The sequence below is a fragment of the Carcharhinus amblyrhynchos genome, chromosome 4 (genome assembly GCF_965287045.1).
Source record: "Carcharhinus amblyrhynchos chromosome 4, sCarAmb.v2.hapA, whole genome shotgun sequence".
NCBI classification, from domain to species: Eukaryota; Metazoa; Chordata; class Chondrichthyes; order Carcharhiniformes; family Carcharhinidae; genus Carcharhinus; species Carcharhinus amblyrhynchos.
The window spans coordinates 23,296,905-23,320,515 of NC_137327.1; the positions used below are offsets into that span (position 1 = coordinate 23,296,905).

Genomic DNA, 23,611 nt, shown 5'->3' on the forward strand with positions numbered 1-23,611 from the left:
AACTGGTAGCTAAAACAAAGTGATTGTCTTTGGATCAGAGCATGCTGATTTCTCCAGCACTGACTGAGAGGAAGATAGTTACGCACCAAGTAGGTACATAAATCAATCCCAGTCCCTTACAGAAATGTGGTGTCCAGGCATCAGTGACAGATTAATTACTCAATCGCAGTATTGCCATGCTGGTTAGTCACTGTATGTGGAGTCAAGCGAATACAGATCCTAGCTCTTTATCAAACAGCTCTTCCAGACTTCCAGCAAATCTGTCAAGGAGATTTGTGGACACATAGAGCTTTGCTTTTTTTCAAACAGTTCTACTTTTACTTTTGAAAAGGATACTGGCTGAATTATTGTGTTTTTGGGGTAAGAATAATTGTATGCCACCATGTATGCAGTCATAGTAACAACATGGTTCAGCAAGATTTTTGCCATCATGTTTCACATTTCGAAACAAATGAGAAAAACGTTCCCATTTTTTTCCTGGAAAGCAGTATTTTTTTAAATAATAACACCCATCTTTACTGATAAGGTGAGGTAATGTCCCCTTCAGAGTTCCTCATTAACGCGAGTACCAGTAATGTATGCAATATATTCATTGCATGTGAATGGTTATTCTTCATTTGGTCAGGTGTCACAGCACTTTGTGCTGAAGAATTACTGAAGTAAAGAAGAAGATGACATGAAATGTTCAGAGATGCAGTTTTCTGTATTCTCACACTAGAATTCAAGCCTATGTCATGAAGAATGCACAGTTTAAGACATCACTGATATCCAGAATGACTGCTGATGTGATCGTGGTGGAATGATTTCTTTACATTCTTACAAATAACTGGTGATAAGAAGTGACAGTCAAGGTTTCCTGAGCCCAGCCAACGCATTAAATAGAGGCAAAGGTGTTGGTTTTAACTCCAAGTGAAAAACAGGGACTTTGAGGAGAGTTAAAATGGAGTATTGGATACATCTGCTCCTCTCCTGCCCTAGTCTAGCCATCTGAAATTTTAAAACACAGATGGTAAGGACACACATCTGATGTTGACAGTGTCCTCTTTATATAGGCAGATTGGGTTCCGATGATGAGATCAAGGCCCAACCTGCTTTTGTAGCCTGAGGAGGAAGCAATGTGGGTTTCTCCTCCAGACCAAAATGCGCTAGTGAAAGGAAACAAGGCTCCTTTTCGTTTCTACTCATTCAAAGCCTCTCATCATCCAGAAGACCTCTAATGGATCACTGTTGGCGATGGGGAAAGGTGGTGAGATAGTTTTTCCCCTTCCTGAAACATGAGTTTCAGAGGGCATGTTTTAAACCTTTTCAGTGCTGTGATCTCAGCAACAAACATGAAGCAGATTCTCAGGTAAGTTGAAATCAAAAGAAAGGGTTTCTTCCAAAAAATTCTAAGTGTTGAATTTGCATGAAAACTGAAGTAAATCCTGCTGTTTTCTTCAGCAGAGGTTTGAAAGTGAATCTCCCACCCTCTGTGCAGTGCAGAGTGCACTGGTGGAATCATGCTGAAAAGCTGTGGGCAGCGCCTATTCCCGATGGAGAGGCCGGCAGCACAGTGCTGAGTGGGCCATTGCGCATGTGCTAATCTGTCAGATCAAGATTCGGTGCATGCGCAGTGGCTCCTGTCTGCTGGCCTCCCAATTGCTGGCCAGCTCAATTGAAATACTCCTGGCAGGGGTGGGAGAGGCTAGCAGGTCCAAAGACTTTAGTCCCGGCACCGCTAATTATACTTAAATTATATTAAAATCACTATTTGCATGCCTAATACAGCTCCGCACTTAAATCCAGTGCTGGGAGATACACTCAGAGCCAGATGCCCAGTGTGGATCACGCTAATCTAACCCTGCTGAAAAATCAGCATAGCAGGATGAAAGAATCGCCAGGATATTAATTCATACCACGTTAAAATATACGCAATGGACCACACTCACTCCTTCCTGCACACAAAGATACACAGAAGTAAATATTGATTCGAGAGGCAAAGGGAAGAATTAAATATTGTAGAAGTGCATTCAGTACAATGATTGCAGCGGTTGAAGGAAAAGGTCCTTCTTGGAGCAATTATGAATGATAAATAAATTGCATCTCCTCGTCAGAAAAACACAGTTTTATTAAAATTAAAAAAACAGTCTTCCAGAATTAATCTGAAAATAGCAAAGGTTATGTTTTTAAAATCACAGATGACTCACAGTTACAAGTTAGCCAATTTATTCATAAGAATTGTGCGAGTTAACATGTCATTACCACAAAAGAATGTGGCCTCTTCACAGAATGACAATGGAATAATATTGGAGTTTTTCTGTTGCTAGCTCTTGTTGCTCTGATGCAGAATCCATCTGCACCCAGTAATTGAAATGTCTTTCAGAACAAGCAAAACATGTTTATCTCCTCCAACACAGGAGGAAGTTTAGTGACCCCCCTTTTTTTCCCCTTCTGAAGCACCTCATTTGATTTAGTTCCTCAGGTAGGACAAAGCAATGTGACCAGAATGTTAAATGTATGCTTCTTTTTCTGTCAACCTCATAATAAGCACGTTATCACTGCGAGTGGTTTGACTCAGAACAACGTTCTACAATTAATTTTTTATACTTACCTTATATAGTGCTGAAATATTATGGTGTTACGAGTGAGGTAGGTCGGAGGCAAAGCAGTGAACAATTTCAATGCAGTGAGAATGCAGTGATGCAGAGAACACAAAACAAAGAAAAATACAGCACCGGAACAGGCCTTTCGGCCCTCCATGCCCATGCTGAACATGATGCCCTAACTAAACCAAAAAAAAAACCATCTGCCCTTACTCAGCCCATAACCCCTTATTCCCTCCCTATTCATCTACCCATCCAGATGTCTCTTAAATGCTGCTAATGTGCCTGCTTCCACCACTTCCTCTGGCAGTGCATTCCAGGCACCCATCACTCTCTGCATGAAAAACTGTCCCCACACATCTCCCTTAAGCTTTCCCCCTCTGACCTTGAACCTGTGCCCCCTTGTAATTGACACTTCCACCATGGGAAAAAGCCTCTGACTATTCACCCTGTCTATGCCCCTCATAATATTGTGGACAAAGAGGATTCAATCGAGAGAGAACAGCACAATCTCATCCAATAAGAAAATAAAAATTGATCCTTCTTAACTTTGCATATTTCAATTTTGCCCACAAATTAGAAACATGTTATAAAATACATCGAAGGCATACTTTAATTATTCTTTATGACACTGGTGTTCAATCACTAATTGAAATTGTTTGTCCTATTGTTCAAATTGCTTTGGATGTACAATGCTGAACACCATATAAAAACAGAAACTAAAAACGAGTGTCACGATGGCTTAGGTTTAAATGACTGTTTATGCTGCTTGAATGGAACAGTCTGTTGACCTTGGGTGGGATTTTACAGTTTGTGATGAGTGAGGCCATAAAATCCCGCCATTACATTTTTAAGAAATTTCTGTTTTAAAAGTGCAATTGGGGTTTCTAGCTTGTGGGTTAAAAATCATTATTTGGCATAAAACACACCTTCCTGACCAAATTGAATAATGATCCTGCAGACTGCATCTGTTTTATCACATCAGCATTTATCTGGTATTTGCGGCTGTCAAACAGGGTTAAGGGTTTGGGTTGGAGAAGCTAAACTTGGCTTCCCAGTAGCCAAAGTTTCAACTGCATTCCCCTGCAAAAACAAACCTCAGGGACAGTGGATCATTATAAAATCAATGAGTTGTGAATCTTGCCAGAGAACAAACACTAACTTTCTACAAATGACCATGACTTGCACTTTATCTAATGGGGACCCCCAAGATTTACTAATGCCATCAGCATTACTACTTTGGGAAATCCTGTCTCATAGAATAAATGTTCCCATTCTGTTGCCAGCTTTCTGTGGGGCACCTGATAGAATGCATCACCTGTGCCTTGTACACTGGCACATTGCAGATTCACTGGATGAAAAGATGAACTCAGAAGTCACTCTTTGAGGCATAAAATTTCAAAGCTGCCATGATCTTTATAATAGGAAGGAAAGTAAGATTGGTTAATTCATCTTCAGGTTTCCCTTCCTTCTGGGTTGTTTTCTGCTTGCCATGCAGAGTTGTGGACTGGCTCAAGTGATAAATGCAAGGGCACAATGATAGAATCATAGAATTCTTACAGTGCAGAAGGAGGTCATTGGGCCCATCTGCACTGTCTCTCTGACACAGCATCTTACCCAGGCCTACCCCATCCCCATAACTCCATGCATGTCCTCGCTAATCCGCTTAACCTACACATCCTGGGACACTAAGGGGCAATTTAGCATGGCTAATCCACCTACCCTGCAAATCTTTGGACTGTGAGAGCAAACCCACACAGACACGGGGAGAATGTGCAAACTCCACACAGATAGACACTCAAGGTTGGAATGGAACCCATGTCCCTGGCACTGTGAGACAGCAGTGCTAACCACAGTGCCACCGTCTCATCCCACAAGATTGTATTTTCACTGGGTTTCTGCCCATTGAACTGTATGTGATTTTTTAGGCGATATTCAATCCCTGCTTGAAATACTCTTATAGAAGATTGGTAAGAGCTTCACTGTAAAACGGAAGTCAATGGTATTGAGAAGGAAATCTGCAATTTTAACCACTTTATCACCAGACAAATTAGTTCATCATACAAAATGAAAATTAGGATTGGATGTGTATTGGACTGATAGCAAACCTACGTTTAAAAAGGAGAATTTAAAAAGAGGAACAGCTTGTTAGGAATATGTATGAAAGTGGGCTTTAACTCTGGATTTGTGACAGGTGAATTGTTCTGTTTTTATTTGTCTTGTTGGTTTGCTTTTGGAGATCTGTCCTCCATCAAGAAAAGTTTATTTATTTATTAGTCACAAGTAGATTTACATTCACACTGCAACAAAGTTACTGTGAAAATCCCCTAGTCGCCACAATCCTGTGCCTGTTTGGGTACACTGAGGGAGAATTTACCATGGCCAATGCTCCTTAAAAGCATATCTTTCAGACTGTGGAAGTAAACCGGAGCACCTTAGGGAAACACAGACAGACATGGGGAGAACATGCAGACTCCGCACTGACAGTGACCCAAGCGGAAATTGAACCTGGGTCCCTGGCACTGTGCGACAGCAGTGCCAACCATTGTGCCACCATAAACCATTGGTCAGAGCCAAAATACCCAATCTGAGAGAAGGGGAAGCAAAAGGAGGAAAATGAGGTGGATTTGACTGCACCAAACACCCATATCTACTTTCCTCCCTTCATATGATCTGCAGATCATATACGCATGTCAAGGAATCTTCATTGAAAACTCTTTGTAGGCTTGACTTCAGAAAGGAGGCTGTGAATTGCATTCTCTGTTCAAAACTCAATTATGGACAATCTCCACAATAAGGATGGCCTTACTGGTAGTAACTGTCAACCTGACTCATTCTAAACGATCCGCTACGCCAATCAATCTGCAACGTGCAATTGGATCAAGCAGATCGCTGATGAATTGTTTTCCAGGGCAAAAGAGTTCAACGTTTTCCTCAAAAATATGTAATTATATTCCCCAAATGGGCAGGAGTATTTTCCAAAGCACCAATATGATCATTAAGACACCTGCACCATATTGCACATGATCCTCAAAGATCTTTAAGGACCAGTAATATAACCTTGTGAAGAACAAAACCCATTTCCCAGGCAACAACTATATCATCCAGTGCAGGACATGTTGCATCAATGCGGGAATATAGATCACCCAAATCAGAAATGTTTCTCATGCAGTGCTGGAATGTATGGCATTAGTGCAGGAAAATGCAGCCACACTTGCAGGAGTGTGTAACACCAGTGCAGGACAATGCAGAAGAACATAGCATCAGTGTAGCAGTGTGCAGGGTCAGCTTATAAACTGCGGTGGTTTGCCTATCTTAAATGTAGTTAATTAAGATGCTAATCGGCTCAGCAGATCTTTTCATCGAATTAGTGACAGGTCACTCACCATGCTCAAGAAATTTTTTTTTTTAATTGAAGGACCAAAGTGGTAATTTATCAGTGAATTAACAGGATTATATTTTCCTCAAACCCAAAATATAGGCTCGAGGATGTAAGATATAGCTGTGTGCGTTGGGGGAGGATCCAGGAAAAAACGTCTCATTTTAATGACACAAGAGTTGATTAATTACATCAAAGACCAATCTGAAAAATCAAACAATATGCACAGCCAACTCGTCAGCAATTTGCAATGATGGTAAAATGTGGGTGTTCAGCATATTGCAAACATTTCTTTATTGTGAAGCAAAAATTAAAGGTCACTAACTGTATCTAAGGAAAATGCAATTAATTGTGTAAACTCATTTCAGCCTTCACTATGCTCTTGTTCTTTCCACTGCTGATTCCTGTTCAAAGTAACCCCTCAGGAATCAAAATGTGATTTATTCAGCAAAATGTGTAATTATATCCTAATAAAGCCTAGACTAAACTGCACATAAGTAATCTTGAAAAATACATTATCAGCCATCACCTGGGTGAATTGGGGGAACTGTTCCTTAACCAACACAAGAGATGGGCTTACCTGGGTCATATTGATAGGATTAAAGTTTTTCTGTAGTTGAGTTCTTATTACACCCATCACACAAAGATTAATCTCTTATTATTATCTGGCTGACAATTGATACAACTTACAGACATTAATCAATGGACTTGTGTCAGTTCCACTATGATATAAATATAAACTTAAAATCTAGCTCTGCATATTACTAATTAGCAGTCTTCTAAGACTGAAATAATTCCTCCAAGGTTGGTGTCTCTTCACTGAAGTTAAATTTATTTACATAGGAAGCAACACTCGGGCAGATACTTCCTCATTCAGAGTATAAACTCAGAGTTCCAGTAACACTGACCCTCTACATTGTCATGCAGGGCTCCTTGATTGGACAAGCGATTACTGCCTTAATCCGGGAGTCATGATGTGGAGATGTTGGCATTGGACTGAGGTAAAAGCCACAAGCTTTCTGGACAGCTGCTTTTGCTACAAATAAACCTGTTTGGAATTTCAACTGGTGTTGTGGGATTTCTTTCTGTTTTAATCTGGGAGCTCATATTCTAAGAGATTCACTTTGTGGACCTGGTTAAAGTCATTGTATCCGACCCTTCTAGGTCAAAGGAGCCTTAGTGCTTCATTTGCCTCAAATGCCTCTAGAGGTATTTAAATGCAGGGTCTGGTTCCTCAAGCTATGCATCCGATGTGGATGGGATATAGTGAACTGGTGCTCATTTCTTTCATCTAGAGTGCCGAGGCACGGGTTAACTCCCTTCTTTGGGTGGTAAGGGAGTCAACTCAACTACATGTGCCATGTCCATTTTGGACTGGGAGGTTCCAACAACTGGAGACAGCGAGCAGAAGCTGGCAGGTCCCAGAAGATTTTCCAAGGCTCCCAATGTGCTGGGCATTGATTGTTCTGAACAGCCTGAGAAATAAAGCTTTCAAATGATCTAAATGTTTTCTCAGGATGACATCCCCTACATAGGCTTTGTTTGAAAGAGATCATATCCTCGAGTCCACTGTGCTTTGCAATCACACATGGCCTTTCCCATGATTCTTTAGTAATAGTTTATTAGCCATGCTGAGGTGTCTTTCATGACTGGTGTTGTTGTGGGCTTGGCCTTGGGCTTCTTGATGCCTTTCCATCCTTCTTCTCAGGTTCGGGAAGGTCAGGCTCATCCTGGTGCGGAGTCGCCTGTGTGCCCCTGAGCATCTCAGCTGGTGCTATCTCCATGGGGTGTTGTTCTATAGACAATAATCTGGAAAGTTTAGTGTCCAAAGAGGCTCCATCATCAACTCCCCAACCCCTTTCTTCTACAGTTGGGTCAAAGACTCTGCTGCAGGAGCTCTTTAGGGTAGTGTGTTGGGCCTCAACAGTCACAACCATCTTCCTTTGCTCTCTAATTCCCACTGACTTCAAATTTGACTGGAGCTCCTTCAAATGGTCAACTTCCCAACATATTGGCATCAAAATGAGGTGGGAGGTCCCAGAAGGACCTTCTTTCTCATTTGGATGGTTGCATCTCTTCAGACTGTAATATCACTGCCATTCCACTCCTAGCCCGCAACACAGTGCTCCCCAGACAATTTCTGCATAGATAAAAGGGAAAGGATATTGTGGAACTTCTTGGGATACAGAGGAGAGAAAAGCTGGGGTTGCGGTTTTTCTAATTTGACATCCCCAATTTTAACCATATTTCTAACAGATTGCTGTCTATTCAAACAGCAAAACTGTCTGGCAGACGTAGCCATTGCTTGATAAAGGAGTTTTTAGTTGGCCTGATTCAATATTGTACTTGTAGTATGTTTTCAAAAGCAAATCGAACTCATTTCTTTCATTTCTTGCCCACTTGAGTTTGTACTGAATTCAGTCCTTGTTGCGACTGCTCAATCTCACATTCTCATTCCAGCACTGGTTATCATACACACAGACATGCAAAAGGCTTTTTATGTAAGATAGTTACAATTCTGGGAAGAAATGCAGAAAGAGCCTTTGTCATTTTCATCAGGATGGCTTCATGCCCAAGGACTAAAATGGAATTGATTGCAGGCCCCCACCAGAACATTAGTTTTAAATTATTTACCAGAATGTGGAGCCAGAATGGGCAGCAATCCCTTGAAATCCTCTTACTTTTTCTTCCAAGTAAAGTTGTTTGAGTAATTTGCTTTTGATGAGACTTCACCTTCTTGGACCCCAATGCTTCTGAATGTAAAATTATTCCACCAGGAATGGAAAAATTGGTAGGATGTGACTAGTGACATCCCACAGATCTTTGTTGGGTCTCAACTATTTACTGTATTTAATAATGCCTTAGATGATGGAATTGAAAGCCACATATCCAAGTTGGCTGGTGGCACAGTCACGGGCAATGTTGTGAGGAATGTAGCTGGATGTCTATAGATGAATTGAATGGGCATAGCCAAATCAAATGGATTTCACTGTAGACAATGTGAAACACTGGGCCTAAAAGAATAGAACAGGCTACTCCCTAAATGGTGAAAAGCTACACTGAATGGAGATTCAAAAAATATATGGGATGTACAGGAACATAGATCAATAAACCATGGTGAACAAATGTAAAAATAATTAAAAAGATTACCGGAATGCTAGCCATTACATTGATAATGCAAGAGGGTATGGCCATGCTTCAACTGTGCAAAATCCTGGTTAGGCCACACCTGGAGCACTGTGTTCCATTCAGGGCAGCCCACATTAGGAAGAATATATTGACCTTCAAGAAAGTGCACCAAAGTGATACCTAGAATCATTTGCAGCACAGGAAGAGATCCTTCCATCCATCATGCCTTTGCCAGCAGTAAATGGAGTATCCAGCCTAATTCCACTTTCCAGCTCTTGGTCCATAATCTTGAAGGTCACAACTGTTCAAATGTAAATTCAAGTGTTTTTTTCCCAAACACAATGAGGGCTTCTATCTCTACCATACTGCAGTCAGTGAATTTTGGTCCACAAACCACGTTCTGGGGGAAAATATTTCTCTTTGATTTCGCTCTAATCCATCTACCAATTACTTCAAATCTATGTCACAGGTTAAATTATTAGGAGCAATTACACAACCGAATGGAAACATTACTCTTCCTGTACAAAAGTTACAGAGTATTGTCATTTGTGTTTACATTCTTTCATTGTGATTTGATTAAATCCCACTTGGAAAGGAACTGTAGTAATATTTTTTTTCAAGGGATTAAGAACTTACACTAGGTATTTTTACATTAAAAATCCTCATGGTTATTTATAATTTTTTTAAAAACTGGACAAAGACATTGTAAAATGCCTGTCTGTGATTCTTAACAAAATGAACTAACAAGACAGTATCACAGAAATGTGCATCTTGCTACCTCTGAAGAGGTGCTAACAATCCCCTGTAGGCTGCTGAGACCAAATTCATGGAGAACCATACAAAGACCATTTACATTCTATAAGCCAGGCCTGGCTGACTGGAGCGTATTTAACTGCTAGGACAAAAGACCCCATAATTTCCCTTTTCAAGTCTTAATGGTTGGAACATTTAACTATCTTTGGAACCCAGGTGGAGGATACACACTGTTTGTCAAAGACACTGTGAAGAGGTGGGAGTCATGTAACATGGAATCCTCTAGCTTGTGTAACCTGTAAAATTGCCTTGCTGTACTGTCTTAGTCTTTCATTTTGTCATCACAAACAGCAGCACAGAAAAGGTGTTCTGCCCAGATTGAATAACTAATCCCACTACACTGTCTTAGGGTGGCACATTGGCACAATGGTTAGCACTGCTGTCTCACAGCGCCAGGGACCCGGGTTTGATTCCCGGTTTGGGTCACTGTCTGTGCTGAGTCTGCACATTCTCCTTGTGTCTGCATGGGTTTTCTCCAGGTGCTCCGGTTTCCTCCCACAGTCCAAATGACGAGCTTGTTAGATGCATTGACCATGCTAAATTCTCCGTCAGTGTGCCTGAACAAGTGCCAGAGTATGATGACTAGGGGATTTTCACAGTAACTTCATTGCAGTGTTAATGTAAGCCTACTTGTGACACTAATAACTAAACTTAAACTTAAACATCACTGGAACTTTTGTACCATCGCCTACAAGACTGATCATCTCTGTGTGCCTACCTCCTTTTGTGAAGTCAGCTCCACTGGAAAAGTGAATTATGCAGCATCGGTTTTCAGCCTGCTGATTTCTGTGAAGAAATACCTCACAGGATTTTGATTGTGGACTCTGGACTTATATGAAACAATAATTATTTTCTCTATGGTCTTTGTCCTATAAACATTTTTACTCTCTATCCTATATGAGTGCAAAGGAGACAACATTGCTACCCTCCTAATGCATTTGAGTGTATGCAAATAACTAACCCTTTGAATTTATCCTATCTCGAGTTTGTCTTGGGATCGTTAGTAGAAAATTGGAAGCAAGGGGGAATCAAATCAAAACACCTTTCCATTTACAGATGGGTGGAGAGAAAAGAAACCAGGACTACTTAAATTAATTGTCTGTAACAATGTGGTTGATGCAAGCAATGTGATTCAAATGATGTTGCTTATTTATCCCTGCAGAACTGGCTGAATTTGACATTTACTTCTCTGAATCCTATTCTGTATTAGCTGCATAACTGAAACACTCGATACATCATCTTATTGTGTCTTTTACTTTTTCAAGTGAAAGCTGTTCTATAATAGCCTTGGACCAGTGCCCTGGATTCAATCTGATCGAAATTGCACGATCAACCAATGCCTTCACTCGGGCAATTGTTCAAAATTTACCATTAGTTTCAGGTCCCACAGCTGATCTAATGGCTACGAAACCTCGTCTGCTGCTCTGTGCCTCCAGTTATTCCTGCAGCCTCCCACGCTGCTGGGGAAGTATGGTTTTTCTCTGTGTTTCTCCATGGCCATGAATCTGATTATGTCAGAGGCAAGGGGTGGTGAAAATAAAGATTGCAATCTCACTGGCACGATTCATGATTTCAAGGTTTTAGCACCTCGTCGCCCTCCTGGTTTTCCATCAGAGATCTCACAGAGGAAGAGTGCAAGCTCAAGACCCTTGGGTGGCACAATGGTTAGCACTGCTGCCTCACAGCGCCAGGGACCCAGGTTCAATTCCAGTCTCGGTTCACTCTCTGAGTTTCCATATTCTCCCTGTGTCTGCATGGGTTCCTCTGGGTGATCCAGTTTCCTCCCACAGTCCATTCCTTCTGTATGGTCCTCATTTCCTCTCCCTTAGGTCCAAGAGGCACAGACTTGAAAGGTTATTGCGGACAACTAGTTTAGCCTTTTGTCATCAGATCTGGCCCAACCTCTGAAAACATTATAAGGTGTTACTTTCATCTGCTATGACTGCTTACTCTTCCAGGGTCATCCAGGGCTGCAGAGGAAACTGCTTTCTTCTTTTATCTATTTCAAACCATTTTCTTAAACTCCTCCTCCTGTCCCCTCTACCTTTATTTCCAACAATCAATATGAGGAGCTCATGGACTTCCTTATCACTAAAATTGAGACCATTTGATCAGGTGCCTCTGCCAAACTCTCCCTTCCACTAGCCCATTGGGCCAAACCTCTTCCAATGCTCCCCCTGCCGTAGCCCTAAACTGACATTTTTCTCTAGTTTCTTTCTTACCTTTTGCCATGAGCTTTCCTCTGAGCTTATCATGTCCATGAGTCCCACCTCATGTTCCCTTAATCCTATTCCCACCAATCTGATGACCGCCCAACATCCCTCACTGGTCCCCACGTTAGCCAGTAATGTAAATTATTCTCTCTCTTCAGGTATTGTGCCTAAAATAAAAAACCCTTAGCCCCACCGCCCTTGCAAATGACCATGTCATCTCCAACTTCCTGTTCCTCTCCAAAGTTCTTGAATATGTTGCCACCTCACAAATCTATTTCCATCTTTCCCAGAACGCAATTGGAATGCTTCCAATCAAGTTTCCATCCCATCTCCATATTGAAACAGCTCTTATCAAAATCACAAGTGAAATCCTATATGACTGTTACAAAGTTTCCCTCCTCTTCCCTCTTGGCCTGACTGAAGACATTGATGTAGATGACCACATCATCCTCCTCCAGTGCCTCTCCAATGTCTTCCAGCTGGCTCGGACTGCTCTCACCTGCTTCTATTTCTATCTATTGAGTCGTGGTCAGAGCATCACTTGAAATGGTTCTCTTTCTGCAACCACACCACTCCCTCCAATATCCCCCAAAGATCTCCCCTCAGCCCTGCCCTACTTCTCGGCAACATTTTCCCCTCAGCATCTAAAGGCATAGTTTTACATTCATTTCACTCAGCTCTAACCCTGTCAGCATCTTTCTCGCCCCCTCCATTATTAACCAACTGTTTAATCGATGTCCTGTACTGGATGGGTAGACATTTTCTCCAATTAAATAGTGGAAAGATGCAGCCACTGTTTTAAGTCTTCACTCCAAACTCTGTTCCTTTGTTACTGACTCCATTCATGTTCCTGCCAATGGCCTGCGATTATAAGAACATAAGAACATAAGAAATAGGAGCAGGAGCCTGCCCCACCATTCAATAAGATCATGGCTGATCTGTCGTGGCTCAGTTCCACTTTCCCGCCCTCTCCCCATAACCCTTAATCCCCTCTCTTATCAAAAACCCATCAACCCGTGTCTTAAAAATATTTAGCGAGGTAGCCTCCACCACTTCAACAGGCAGAGAATTCCAGAGATTCACCACCCTTTGAGTGAAGAAGTTCCTCCTCAACTCCGTTCTAAACCGCCCCCCCTTTATCTTGAGGCTGTGTCCCCTAGTCCTGTTATCCTTTCTGAGTGGGAAGAGTCTCTCCACCTCTATCCTATCCATCCCATTCATCATTTTATACGTCTCAATGCGATCTCCCCTCATTCTTCTAAACTCTAACGAGTACAAGCCTAGTTTATTCAGCCTCTCCTCATAGCTCAACCCCCTCAACTCCGGCATCAGCCTATTAAACCTCCTCTGCACTCCCTCCAAGGCCAAAATATCCTTGCGTAAGTACGGCGCCCAAAACTGCACACAGTACTCCAGCTGCGGCCTCACCAATGCCCTATACAGCCGCAGCAAGACCTCCCTACTTTTATATTCAATCCCCCTCGCTATGAAGGCCAGCATCCCATTCGCCTTCCTGACCACCTGCTGCACCTGCAAGCTGGGTTTTTGCGACTCATGCACAAGGACCCCGAGGTCCCTCTGCACCGTCGCCTGCTGCAGTTTTTCGCCACAAAAGTGATAATCCTTCCTACCATTATTCCTACCAAAGTGGACCACCTCACACTTGCCAACATTAAATTCCATTTGCCATTTCCTGGCCCATTCGCCCAGCCTATCTAGATCCTTCTGCAGACTCTCCACACCCTCCGCACAATTTGCCTTTCCTCCAATCTTGGTGTCATCAGCAAATTTCGACACCCTGCACTCGGTTCCCTCCTCCAGATCATCTATATAAATGGTAAATAGCTGAGGCCCCAGCACCGACCCCTGAGGCACTCCACTAGTCACCATCCGCCAATCCGAATAGCACCCATTGACCCCCACTCTCTGCCTCCTATTTGACAACCAATCCTCTATCCACGCTAACACCCTTCCCCCAACTCCATGTCCCTCGACCTTCTGCAATAACCTCTTGTGAGGTACCTTGTCAAACGCCTTCTGAAAATCCAGAAAGACCACATCCACCGGCTCTCCTCTATCCACCGCCCTAGACACATCCTCATAGGACTCCAGTAAATTTGTTAGACACGACTTCCCCTTAATGAAACCGTGCTGCGTCTGCTCTATCAAGCAATTCCTCTCAAGATGCCTCGCTGTTTCCTCCTTGATGACGGATTCTAACATTTTACCTACAACAGACGTTAAACTAACCGGCCTATAATTCCCTGCCTTTTGCCTGCCACCCTTCTTAAACAACGGCGTAACATTAGCCGCTTTCCAATCATCCGGCACTTCCCCGGAATCCAGCGACATCTGGAAAATAACCACCAAGGCATCCACTATCACCTCCGCCATTTCTTTCAGAACCATTGCTTGCTGCAGCAGAGGAGTGAAGGAGCAGAGAGAGAGAGATAAGAATTTACTTGTTAAAAACCTGTTTAAATTTAAGTTTAAAGCACTTTGTTCCTTGTAGAACTGTTTAAATCATTTAAAAGCATTTTTGCGGGCTTTTTGTATTTACCTCTTTAAGAATTCTGAGGGAGTGGTTAAAAGGGAGTTGTGGGGGAGCAAGCTTTAAATCAGCGCCAGGTTTAAAAAGAGGCCTGGTGTAGACAGCGGGCAGCGGAGTGAGGGGGAAGCAGAGTGAGTTATTAGGGCTTAGGAGCAAAGGGCTGGGGAGAAAGAGGGCCAGGTAAGTTAGTGTTGAAATTTTCAATACTACTACAGTGAATAATGGAGGGGCATGTGATGTGTTGTTTCTGTATGATGTGGGAGCTGGTGGACCCCAGGGTCCTTCCCAGTGACCATGTCTGCAGTAAGTGCAGGTTGCTGGAGGAGCTCCAGCTCAAGGTAGATGAGCTGGCCTCTGAGCTACAGACACTGAGGCTCATCAGGGGGAGAGAGGGTGCCATTGTCAATGGGGTGCAAGTGACATCCACCCCCCCTAGACTGGCTAACTCTAAGGGTCAGGGAGGGGGCTGCTGAGAGGAGGAAGGAGGGTGGGGAGAGGAGGAAGGAGGGTGGGGAGAGGAGGAAGGAGGGTGGAGAGAGAGAGGGTGGGGAGAGGAGGCCTCAGCCTCTCAATCTGCATAACAGGTTTGAGGCTCTTGCTTCCAGTGTGGACGAGGACGAGGGAGGTGAGGTTGGTGAGCAAACTGCACACGGTACAGTGATGCAGCAGGACATAGGCAAGGAGAAGGAGAAAAGGAACATAGCAGTGATTGGGGATAGTGGGGTGAAGGGTATTGACACTGTCCTTTGTCACAATGACAAAGTGCACAGAAGGGTGTGTTGTCTGCCTGGTGCTCGGGTCCAGGATGTCGCATCTGGGCTGCAGAGGAACCTGGAGTGGGAGGGTGAGAATCCGGTCGTTGTAGTACATGTGGGTGCCAACGACATAGGCAAAATGCGAACTGAGGATCTGGGGAGGGAGTATGAGAAGCTGGGAATGGAATTAAAGAGTAGAACCGACAAGGTAGTTATCTCTGGGCTACTGCCTGAACCGAGTGCAGACGGGCGTAGGGTAGATAGGATTAAGGAAGTGAATGGGTGGCTCAGGGATTGGTGTGGGAGGAATGGGTTTGAATTTATGGGGCATTGGCATCAGTATTGGGGTAGGTGGGACCTGTTCGGGTGGGATGGGGTTGGTCTGAACCGTGCTGGGACCAGAGTGCTGGCGAATAAAGATATGCCAATCTGTTTGCCAGTCTGTGCAAGTTTTTTACACACAGGGTGGTGAGTACCTGGAACTCACTGCCAGGGGAGATAGTGGAAGCAGATACGATAGTGACTTTTAAGGAGTGTCTTGACAAATATATGAATCGGATGGGAATAGAGGGATATGGTGCCTGGAAGGGTAGGGGGTTTTAGTTCAGTCGGGCCAAAGGGCTTGTACCTGTGTTGTAATTTTCTTTGTTCTTTCTTCTGTTTGCAACCTTAGTGTCGCGTTTGATCCAAAGATGATCTTCCTACCTCATATTCATGCCGCCCCCAAGACCATCTATTTCCACCTCTGCAAGATTGCCTGACTTCACCCTGTCTCAACTCACCTGCTACTGAAACCTTCATTCCAATACCTGTTGCCTCTAGACTTGACTCTTTCAATGCACTCCTAGCTGGTCATCCACATTCTATCCCCAACTCCCAAATCTGAGGTCATCCAAAACTCTGTTGCCCATATTTTAACTGACATCAAGTCCCATTCCCCTATCTCCCATATGCCTACTGACTGACATTGAAATCCCAGACAAGCAATGTCCTGATTTTAAAATTTTCATCCCTGTTTTCAAATGGCTCCCTATTTCTAATATCTACTCCAGCCCCACAACCTTCCAAGGTCCTTGTGTTCATCCAGTTCTGGCCTCTTGTGCATCCCCAATTTTAATCACTTCAGTGTTGGCAGCCATGATTACAGTTCCTTAAGCTCCACACATCTCCACCTCTCTACCTCACTTTCCTTCTTTAACACATTTGTTAAGACCTACCTTTTTGCCCAAAGATTTTGGTCAACTAACCTAATATATGGCTTGATTTCATACTTTATTTTGTGAAGCATCTTGGGATGTCTATTACATTAAAAATGCTACATAAATAAAAGTTGTTGCAGTTGATTTAGCTGTCTGTTCAAAATCATCTACCACTTACACCCTTGTGATGTTCAAAGCATTTGAAATACATTAATCCATCAAAGACATAACATTGCCCATATTTTAATTCCTAGATTATGCAAATTATTTACTGCACTCATTTATTCAGAAAGCGAGACTTAATAAAGTGCATACAAGTTTTATAATGAGAAATTGAATTCAAAGTAGATCTTAATGAAATTCCTCATTAATTAACTGAAAATAAATAATCATTGATTTGTCAGTACTGTATGAAGGTTGAACAAAATCTAAACTTAGTGGCCCCCTGGGAATTGGCATCTAGGAAGTGCCAATCTGGGTCCCCTGGTACTGCCCAAGGAGCAAAGTGCCAATGCTCAGGGGGCACCTCGGCACTGCCAATCGGGCATCGGACAGTGCCAAGGGGGTGGGGCCTAATGGGACAGGGCCTAATGGGGGAAGGACCTTATGAGGCCAATCAGTGAGGGTGGGGGGGTGGGGTCCCACTGCCACTCTGCAGTAGGGATTGGTGGGTGAGGGAGGGAGGCCAGTGATGTTTGGGAGTCATTGGGGGATGGGGAGACCAGTGATGTCTGTTTGGGGAGGGGGGGGTGGGGATGGTGTGAGAGGCCAGCAATCAATCCAGCGATGTCCGTGTGAGGAAGGGGAGGGGGGTGTGAGATGCCAGCAATCATGTCAGCAGTGTCCACGTGGTGGGGTGAGAAACCAGCAATGAGGCCAGCCATGTCCACGGAAGGGTGAGAGGCCAGCAATGAGGCAAGCGATGTGTGTGGGGGGGGGCTGAGGCCAGCAATTTCAATGTTGGGATTTAGCGATCGCCTAGAGATGTGCGCATGTGCAGGAACCTGCTCAGTGTGCTGATTTCAGCTTCTGCAGTGGGAATAGGCTCCACCCCCGGACTTCTGGAATGATTCACATTAGTGACCTATGCAGTGCACAGAGTGTGGGAGGCTCGTTTTGGAAACCCCGCTGAAAAAACCAGCATGATTTATTCCAGTTTTCACTTAAAGTCAACACTTAGAATCTTTTTGGGGAGAATCCTGGACATGTTTCAAATTTGTCACTGTGGTTCTGAAATAAATGAACGAGTTTATAGCATTAGCTCACAGACTTTCTCTGGAATTATCCGAGCACTCAGCTCCCCCTCTTTGTAGCATAAACTGAGACCATGAGTTTAGTGTAATGGGATTGAACTCATGTGCTTAACACAGTGGTTTGTATGCCTGACACCAGACTCCCAAAGCAACTTCTTTATTCAGTACTGAATCATGACAGGAGACTCCCAGAAGGACTGTGGCAAGTGGGGGGAGGTGATGGTGCAGTGGACTAGTAATTCACAGACCCAGAGCAAGGTCTGAGGACCTGGGTTCAAATCCTGCCATGGCAGATGGTGAAATCTGAATCCATTAAAAATCTGGAATTAAAAGTCTACTAATGACCACGATTGTCATCAAAATCCATTGGTTCACTAATGCCCTTCAGGGAACGAAATTGGCCATCCTTGTTTACATGTGACTCCAAATCCACAGCAATGTGGTTGACTCTGAAATGCCCTGTGAAATGGAGGGCAGTTAGGGATGGGCAATAAATGATGGCCCAGCCAGCAACATCCATAAATAAATAAAAATGAATGAATAACATTCTATGGATATTGTCAAACATCCTGGTCGGCTCTCTGGCTTGTGACCAACCAACACGGAGAAAGTTTATCCGGGAAGACACCAAACACTTTGAGAGAGTCAGCTGGCTAACTCTTCAAACACCACCTGCCCCACATGTGAGACTCTAGATGGTGCGGTGGACTTCTCAGCACCTCAGAACCCATCCAACCAGATCGGAGACAAATCACCCTCCATCCAAGAAGGATGTACAAAATCATATTGAAAAATTCAAAATAATTATACTGGGTGAACAAAGTTGATTGCTAAGCGTTTTTAAAAAAGCAACTGGATACCTGTGTCAAAGTAGAAAATGCATACAAATCAAACAATGCACAATAAGAAATTGTCTGTAAGTTGGTAAATGTCCTGCAATCCCTCTTTAACCAACATGCCCATTTTATCAGTTTGAAAGATGCTGCAAGCTAGGTCAGACTTCTGAACTTTTTGGATCAAAGTGATAGTCCTGACTGCCAATCAGTATAGCGATGCATTCCCACTAGGAAACAGTTGTTGAAAGCTCTGTTCTCTGTGAATGGGAATGTGTAGGGAAGCAGAGTTCTCTATAGCATAATTCTTGCCTGGGAGTGGTGATGTGCTCTCTTTAGGGATGCAAAACTCTCTGAAGTTCTTGCCTGGGAAAGGTGATGTAGGGAAGTAGAGTTTCCTATAGTTCAGTTCTTGTCCAGGAATGGTGATGTGTCCCCTGTAGGGAAGCAGTGTTCCCTTTGGCTCAGTTCTTGTCCGGGAATGACAATGTGTCCCCTGTAGGGAAGCAGTGTTCCCTACAACTCAGTTCCTGTCTGGGAATGGTGCTGTGTTCCCTGTAGGGAAGCAGTGTTCCCATATAGCTTAGTTCTTGTCTGGGAATGGTGCTGTGTCCCCTGTAGGGAAGCAGTGTTCCCTATAGCTCAGTTCCTGTCTGGGGACGGTGCTGTGTCCCCTGTAGGGAAGCAGTGTTCCCTATAGCTCAGTTCTTGTCTGGGAATGGTGATGTGTTCCCTGTAGGGAAGCAGTGTTCCCTATAGCTCAGTTCTTGTCTGGGAATGGTGATGTGTCCTCTGTAGGGAAGCAGTGTTCCCTATAGCTCAGTTCTTGCCTGGGAATGGTGATGTGTCCTCTGTAGGGAAGCAGTGTTCCCTATGGCTCAGTTCTTGTCTGGGAATGGTGCTGTGTCCTCTGTAGGGAAGCAGTGTTCCCTATAGCTCAGTTCCCGTCTGGGAATGGTGATGTGTCCTCTGTAGGGAATCGGTGTTCCCTATGGCTCAGTTCTTGTCTAGGAATGGTGATGTGTCCTCTGTAGGGAAGCAGTGTTCCCTATAACTCAGTTCTTGTCTGGGAATGGTGATGTGTCCTCTGTAGGGAAGCAGTGTTCCCTATAGCTCAGTTCTTGCCTGGGAATGGTGATGTGTCCTCTGTAGGGAAGCAGCGTTCCCTATAGCTCAGTTCCTGTCTGGGAATGGTGCTGTGTCCTCTGTAGGGAAGCAGTGTTCCCTATAACTCAGTTCCTGTCTGGGAATGGTGATGTGTTCCCTGTAGGGAAGCAGTGTTCCCTATAGCTCAGTTCTTGCCTGGGAATGGTGCTGTGTCCTCTGTAGGGAAGCCGTGCTCCCTATAGCTCAGTTCCTGTCTGGGAATGGTGATGTGTCCTCTGTAGGGAAGCAGTGTTCCCTATAGCTCAGTTCTTGTCTGGGAATGGTGATGTGTCCTCTGTAGGGAAGCAGTGTTCCCTATAGCTCAGTTCTTGCCTGGGAATGGTGATGTGTCCTCTGTAGGGAAGCAGTGTTCCCTATAGCTCAGTTCTTGTCTGGGAATGGTGCTGTGTCCTCTGTACGGAAGCAGTGTTCCCTATAGCTGAGTTCTTGTCTGGGAATGGTGATGTGTCCCCTGTAGGGAAGCAGTGTTCCCTGTAGCTCAGTTCCTGTCTGGGAATGGTAATGTGTTCCCTGTAGGGAAGCAGTGTTCCCTGTAGCTCAGTTCCTGTCTGGGAATGGTGATGTGTCCTCTGTAGGGAAGCAGTGTTCCCTATGGCTCAGTTCCTGTCTGGGAATGGTGATGTGTCCCCTGTAGGGAAGCAGTGTTCCCTGTAGCTCAGTTCTTGTCTGGGAATGGTGATGTGTCCTCTGTAGGGAAGCAGTGTTCCCTGTAGCTCAGTTCCTGTCTGGGAATGGTGATGTGTCCTCTGTAGGGAAGCAGTGTTCCCTGTAGCTCAGTTCCTGTCTGGGAATGGTAATGTGTTCCCTGTAGGGAAGCAGTGTTCCCTGTAGCTCAGTTCTTGCCTGGGAATGGTAATGTGTTCCCTGTAGGGAAGCAGTGTTCCCTGTAGCTCAGTTCTTGCCTGGGAATGGTAATGTGTTCCCTGTAGGGAAGCAGTGTTCCCTGTAGCTCAGTTCTTGCCTGGGAATGGTAATGTGTTCCCTGTAGGGAAGCAGTGTTCCCTGTAGCTCAGTTCTTGTCTGGGAATGGTAATATGTTCCCTGTAGGGAAGCAGTGTTCCCTGTAGCTCAGTTCCTGTCTGGGAATGGTAATGTGTCCCCTGTAGGGAAGCCGTGCTCCCTGTAGCTCAGTTCCTGTCTGGGAATGGTAATGTGTTCCCTGTAGGGAAGCAGTGTTCCCTGTAGCTCAGTTCTTGTCTGGGAATAGGTGCAGGCTCTTGTGGAATAGCTGGTAGAGTCCCTTGCGGAACCTGTGGTCCCGGACACTGTAGATGATGACATTGCAGCAGCTGTTGGAGGCCAGGATCCAGAAGGCGAAGAAGGAGAAGTTACACCAGCGATAGCCCAGGACATTGCCCAGCACGAAGGCGGCCACGGGGCTGAAGGAGGCGGTGAAGATGAGGGTGAGGATGCCGATGGTCTTGGCCGCTTTGATGTCTGAGCAGGAGGGGCGCGGGGAGGCGGGCTCGGCCAGGGCCCTGCGCCTGCGGGAGTAGCGGCGGATGCTGCGGAAGGACAGGGCGTTGACCACCAGGGTGGCCCCCAGGACGGTGAAGTCGAAAGCCGGGAAGAGCAGCAGGATGTTCCAGCGGGAGCGGGGGGAGGCCTGCGGCACGAAGGCGTAGTTACACATGCGGCTGCAGTGGTTGTAGCGCAGGGCGAAGCTGCGGCTGAAGAGGAGCGGGGCGGCGGCCAGCAGGAAGGCGGCCAGCCAGCACAGGGAGATCAGGCCCAGGGTCCTCCTCCGGGTGATCACCGACTCCCTGTGCAGGGGCCTCAGGATGGCCACGCTGCGCTCCACCGACAGCAGGAAGATGCTGCTGATGGACACGAAGGTGCAGCCGGCGAACAGCACCCCCACCAGGCTGCAGGGCTGCCAGGAGCGGCCGCCCCCCGCAGCCGAATAGCCCTGCCACCAGGCCGGCGCCGCGCCGCTCCTCAGCAAGGCCATCTCGGTGTGGACGGAGAAAGGGACCACCAGCAAGCCCACCAGCAGGTCCGCCAGGGCCAGGGAGACTTTCAGGTAGCCCTGCGGCGTCCGGAACTGCCGGGAGCCCAGGAACACTGTCACGGTGACGATGTTGCCCCCCAGCACCCCGCAGGCCAGGATCACCATGAAGGCGATGACCAGCAGCCGGCCCAGCAAACTGCAGCAACACCAGCCACACACACAGCCCGAAAGGCCAGCCCCAGCCCCGGGGGGACAGCCCTGGCTGGGAGAGCCCGCATCTCCCGCTGTCAGGTTGTTCAGATAGTCTGGCATCACATTCGCTTCAAGCTGAGCTCCCAGACCAAAGATGAGCAGCCCGCTGGCTATCCTCCTGCTGAACGAAGCATATGTACCTGAGGAGGAATAAGAGAGGGTCATGTTAGCACCTACATCCATATTAAAGATTCCCAACAAAATAACAGCAACTCAGGCAGTGTGTGCCCTAGTGACCTTAACATTACACTTCAACTAAAAAGCCAGGCATACCATTTATATATATATATACGTACACACACTCACATACACACTTACTCACATACACATACTCGCTCACACATATACACACTTGCTCACATATCACACACACATACACTCACACATATACATAGTCTCACATCACATACAGTTACACACATATAACTCAGTCTCACACAATAACACATACATTCTCACCCGTATACGCACAATCTCATATATATACAAAATCTTACACATATACAGTCTCACACATCTGCAGTCTCACACATATATACACACAGTCTCACACATATAGTCTCACACATCTACACAGTCTCAAACATACACACAGTCTCACATATATAGTCTCACACATACACAGTTTCACACATACACAGTCACATGTATACAGTCACACACATATACACAGTCTCACACATACAGTCACACACATACATAGTTTTACACATATATAGTCACACATATACACATATGGCCTCACACATACACAGTCTCACACACAGTGGCATAGTGGTTAGTACTGCTGCCTCAGTACCAGGGATCTGTGTTCAATTCTGGCATTGGGTTACTGTCTGTGTGGAGTTTGCATGTTGCCCGGTGTCTGCATGGGTTTCTTCCAGGTGCTCTGGTTTCTTCCCACAGTCCAAAGGTGTGCAGGTTAGGTTGATTGGCCATGCTAAATTGACCTAGTGTCGGGGGATTAGCAGGGTAAATGGGGTTATGGGAACAGGACTGGATGGGATTGTAGTTGGTACAGACTCGATAGGCTGAATGGCCTCCTTCTGTATGTGGGGATTGTGTGATTCTGTACACACAGACTCACATATCTATATAGCTTCATACATATACACACACACACAAGATAACTCAACACTGGAGTAGGAAATAGAGAATATTTTTTTAAAAAATAAAATTATCAATTGTGACAGGTATTTCCTGTTAGAGCCATGCAAAAGATACGTGTTTTGTTCATTTAGAGGGGATCTATTTTATCAAGCGCTTCTAAAACGAATGATTTCAATGAATGTACCACATGTTACTGTCAGTGGTGTGCGATCAACAGCTAACAGAATGGAAAAGAATGAATTAAATGGTCAGTTTCTAATGCCGTTGTTTGGTGATCTCAGCTTTTACTGTACAGTACACAGCAGTCTCCCCCAATGCAGTCTCCCCCAATACACAATGCAATCTCCACTAGTTCACAGTGCAGTTCCCCCTCTCCGGCGCCCCCACCAGCCCCCGCCCCCCCGCCCGCCGAAACAGGTGATAG

At 45.0% G+C, this 23,611-nt stretch overlaps 1 protein-coding gene across 1 annotated transcript; it reads right to left on the reverse strand.

The window, feature by feature from the left end:
• Positions 1–20,975: 20,975 nt before the first annotated feature.
• Positions 20,976–23,411, reverse strand: LOC145342528 (trace amine-associated receptor 7d). Its single transcript, XM_080188085.1, has one exon. The coding sequence runs from the start codon at positions 22,258–22,260 to the stop codon at positions 21,061–21,063; it is 1,200 nt and encodes a 399-aa protein (XP_080044211.1). The 5' UTR covers positions 22,261–23,411; the 3' UTR covers positions 20,976–21,060.
• Between the last annotated feature and the right edge of the window lie 200 nt (positions 23,412–23,611).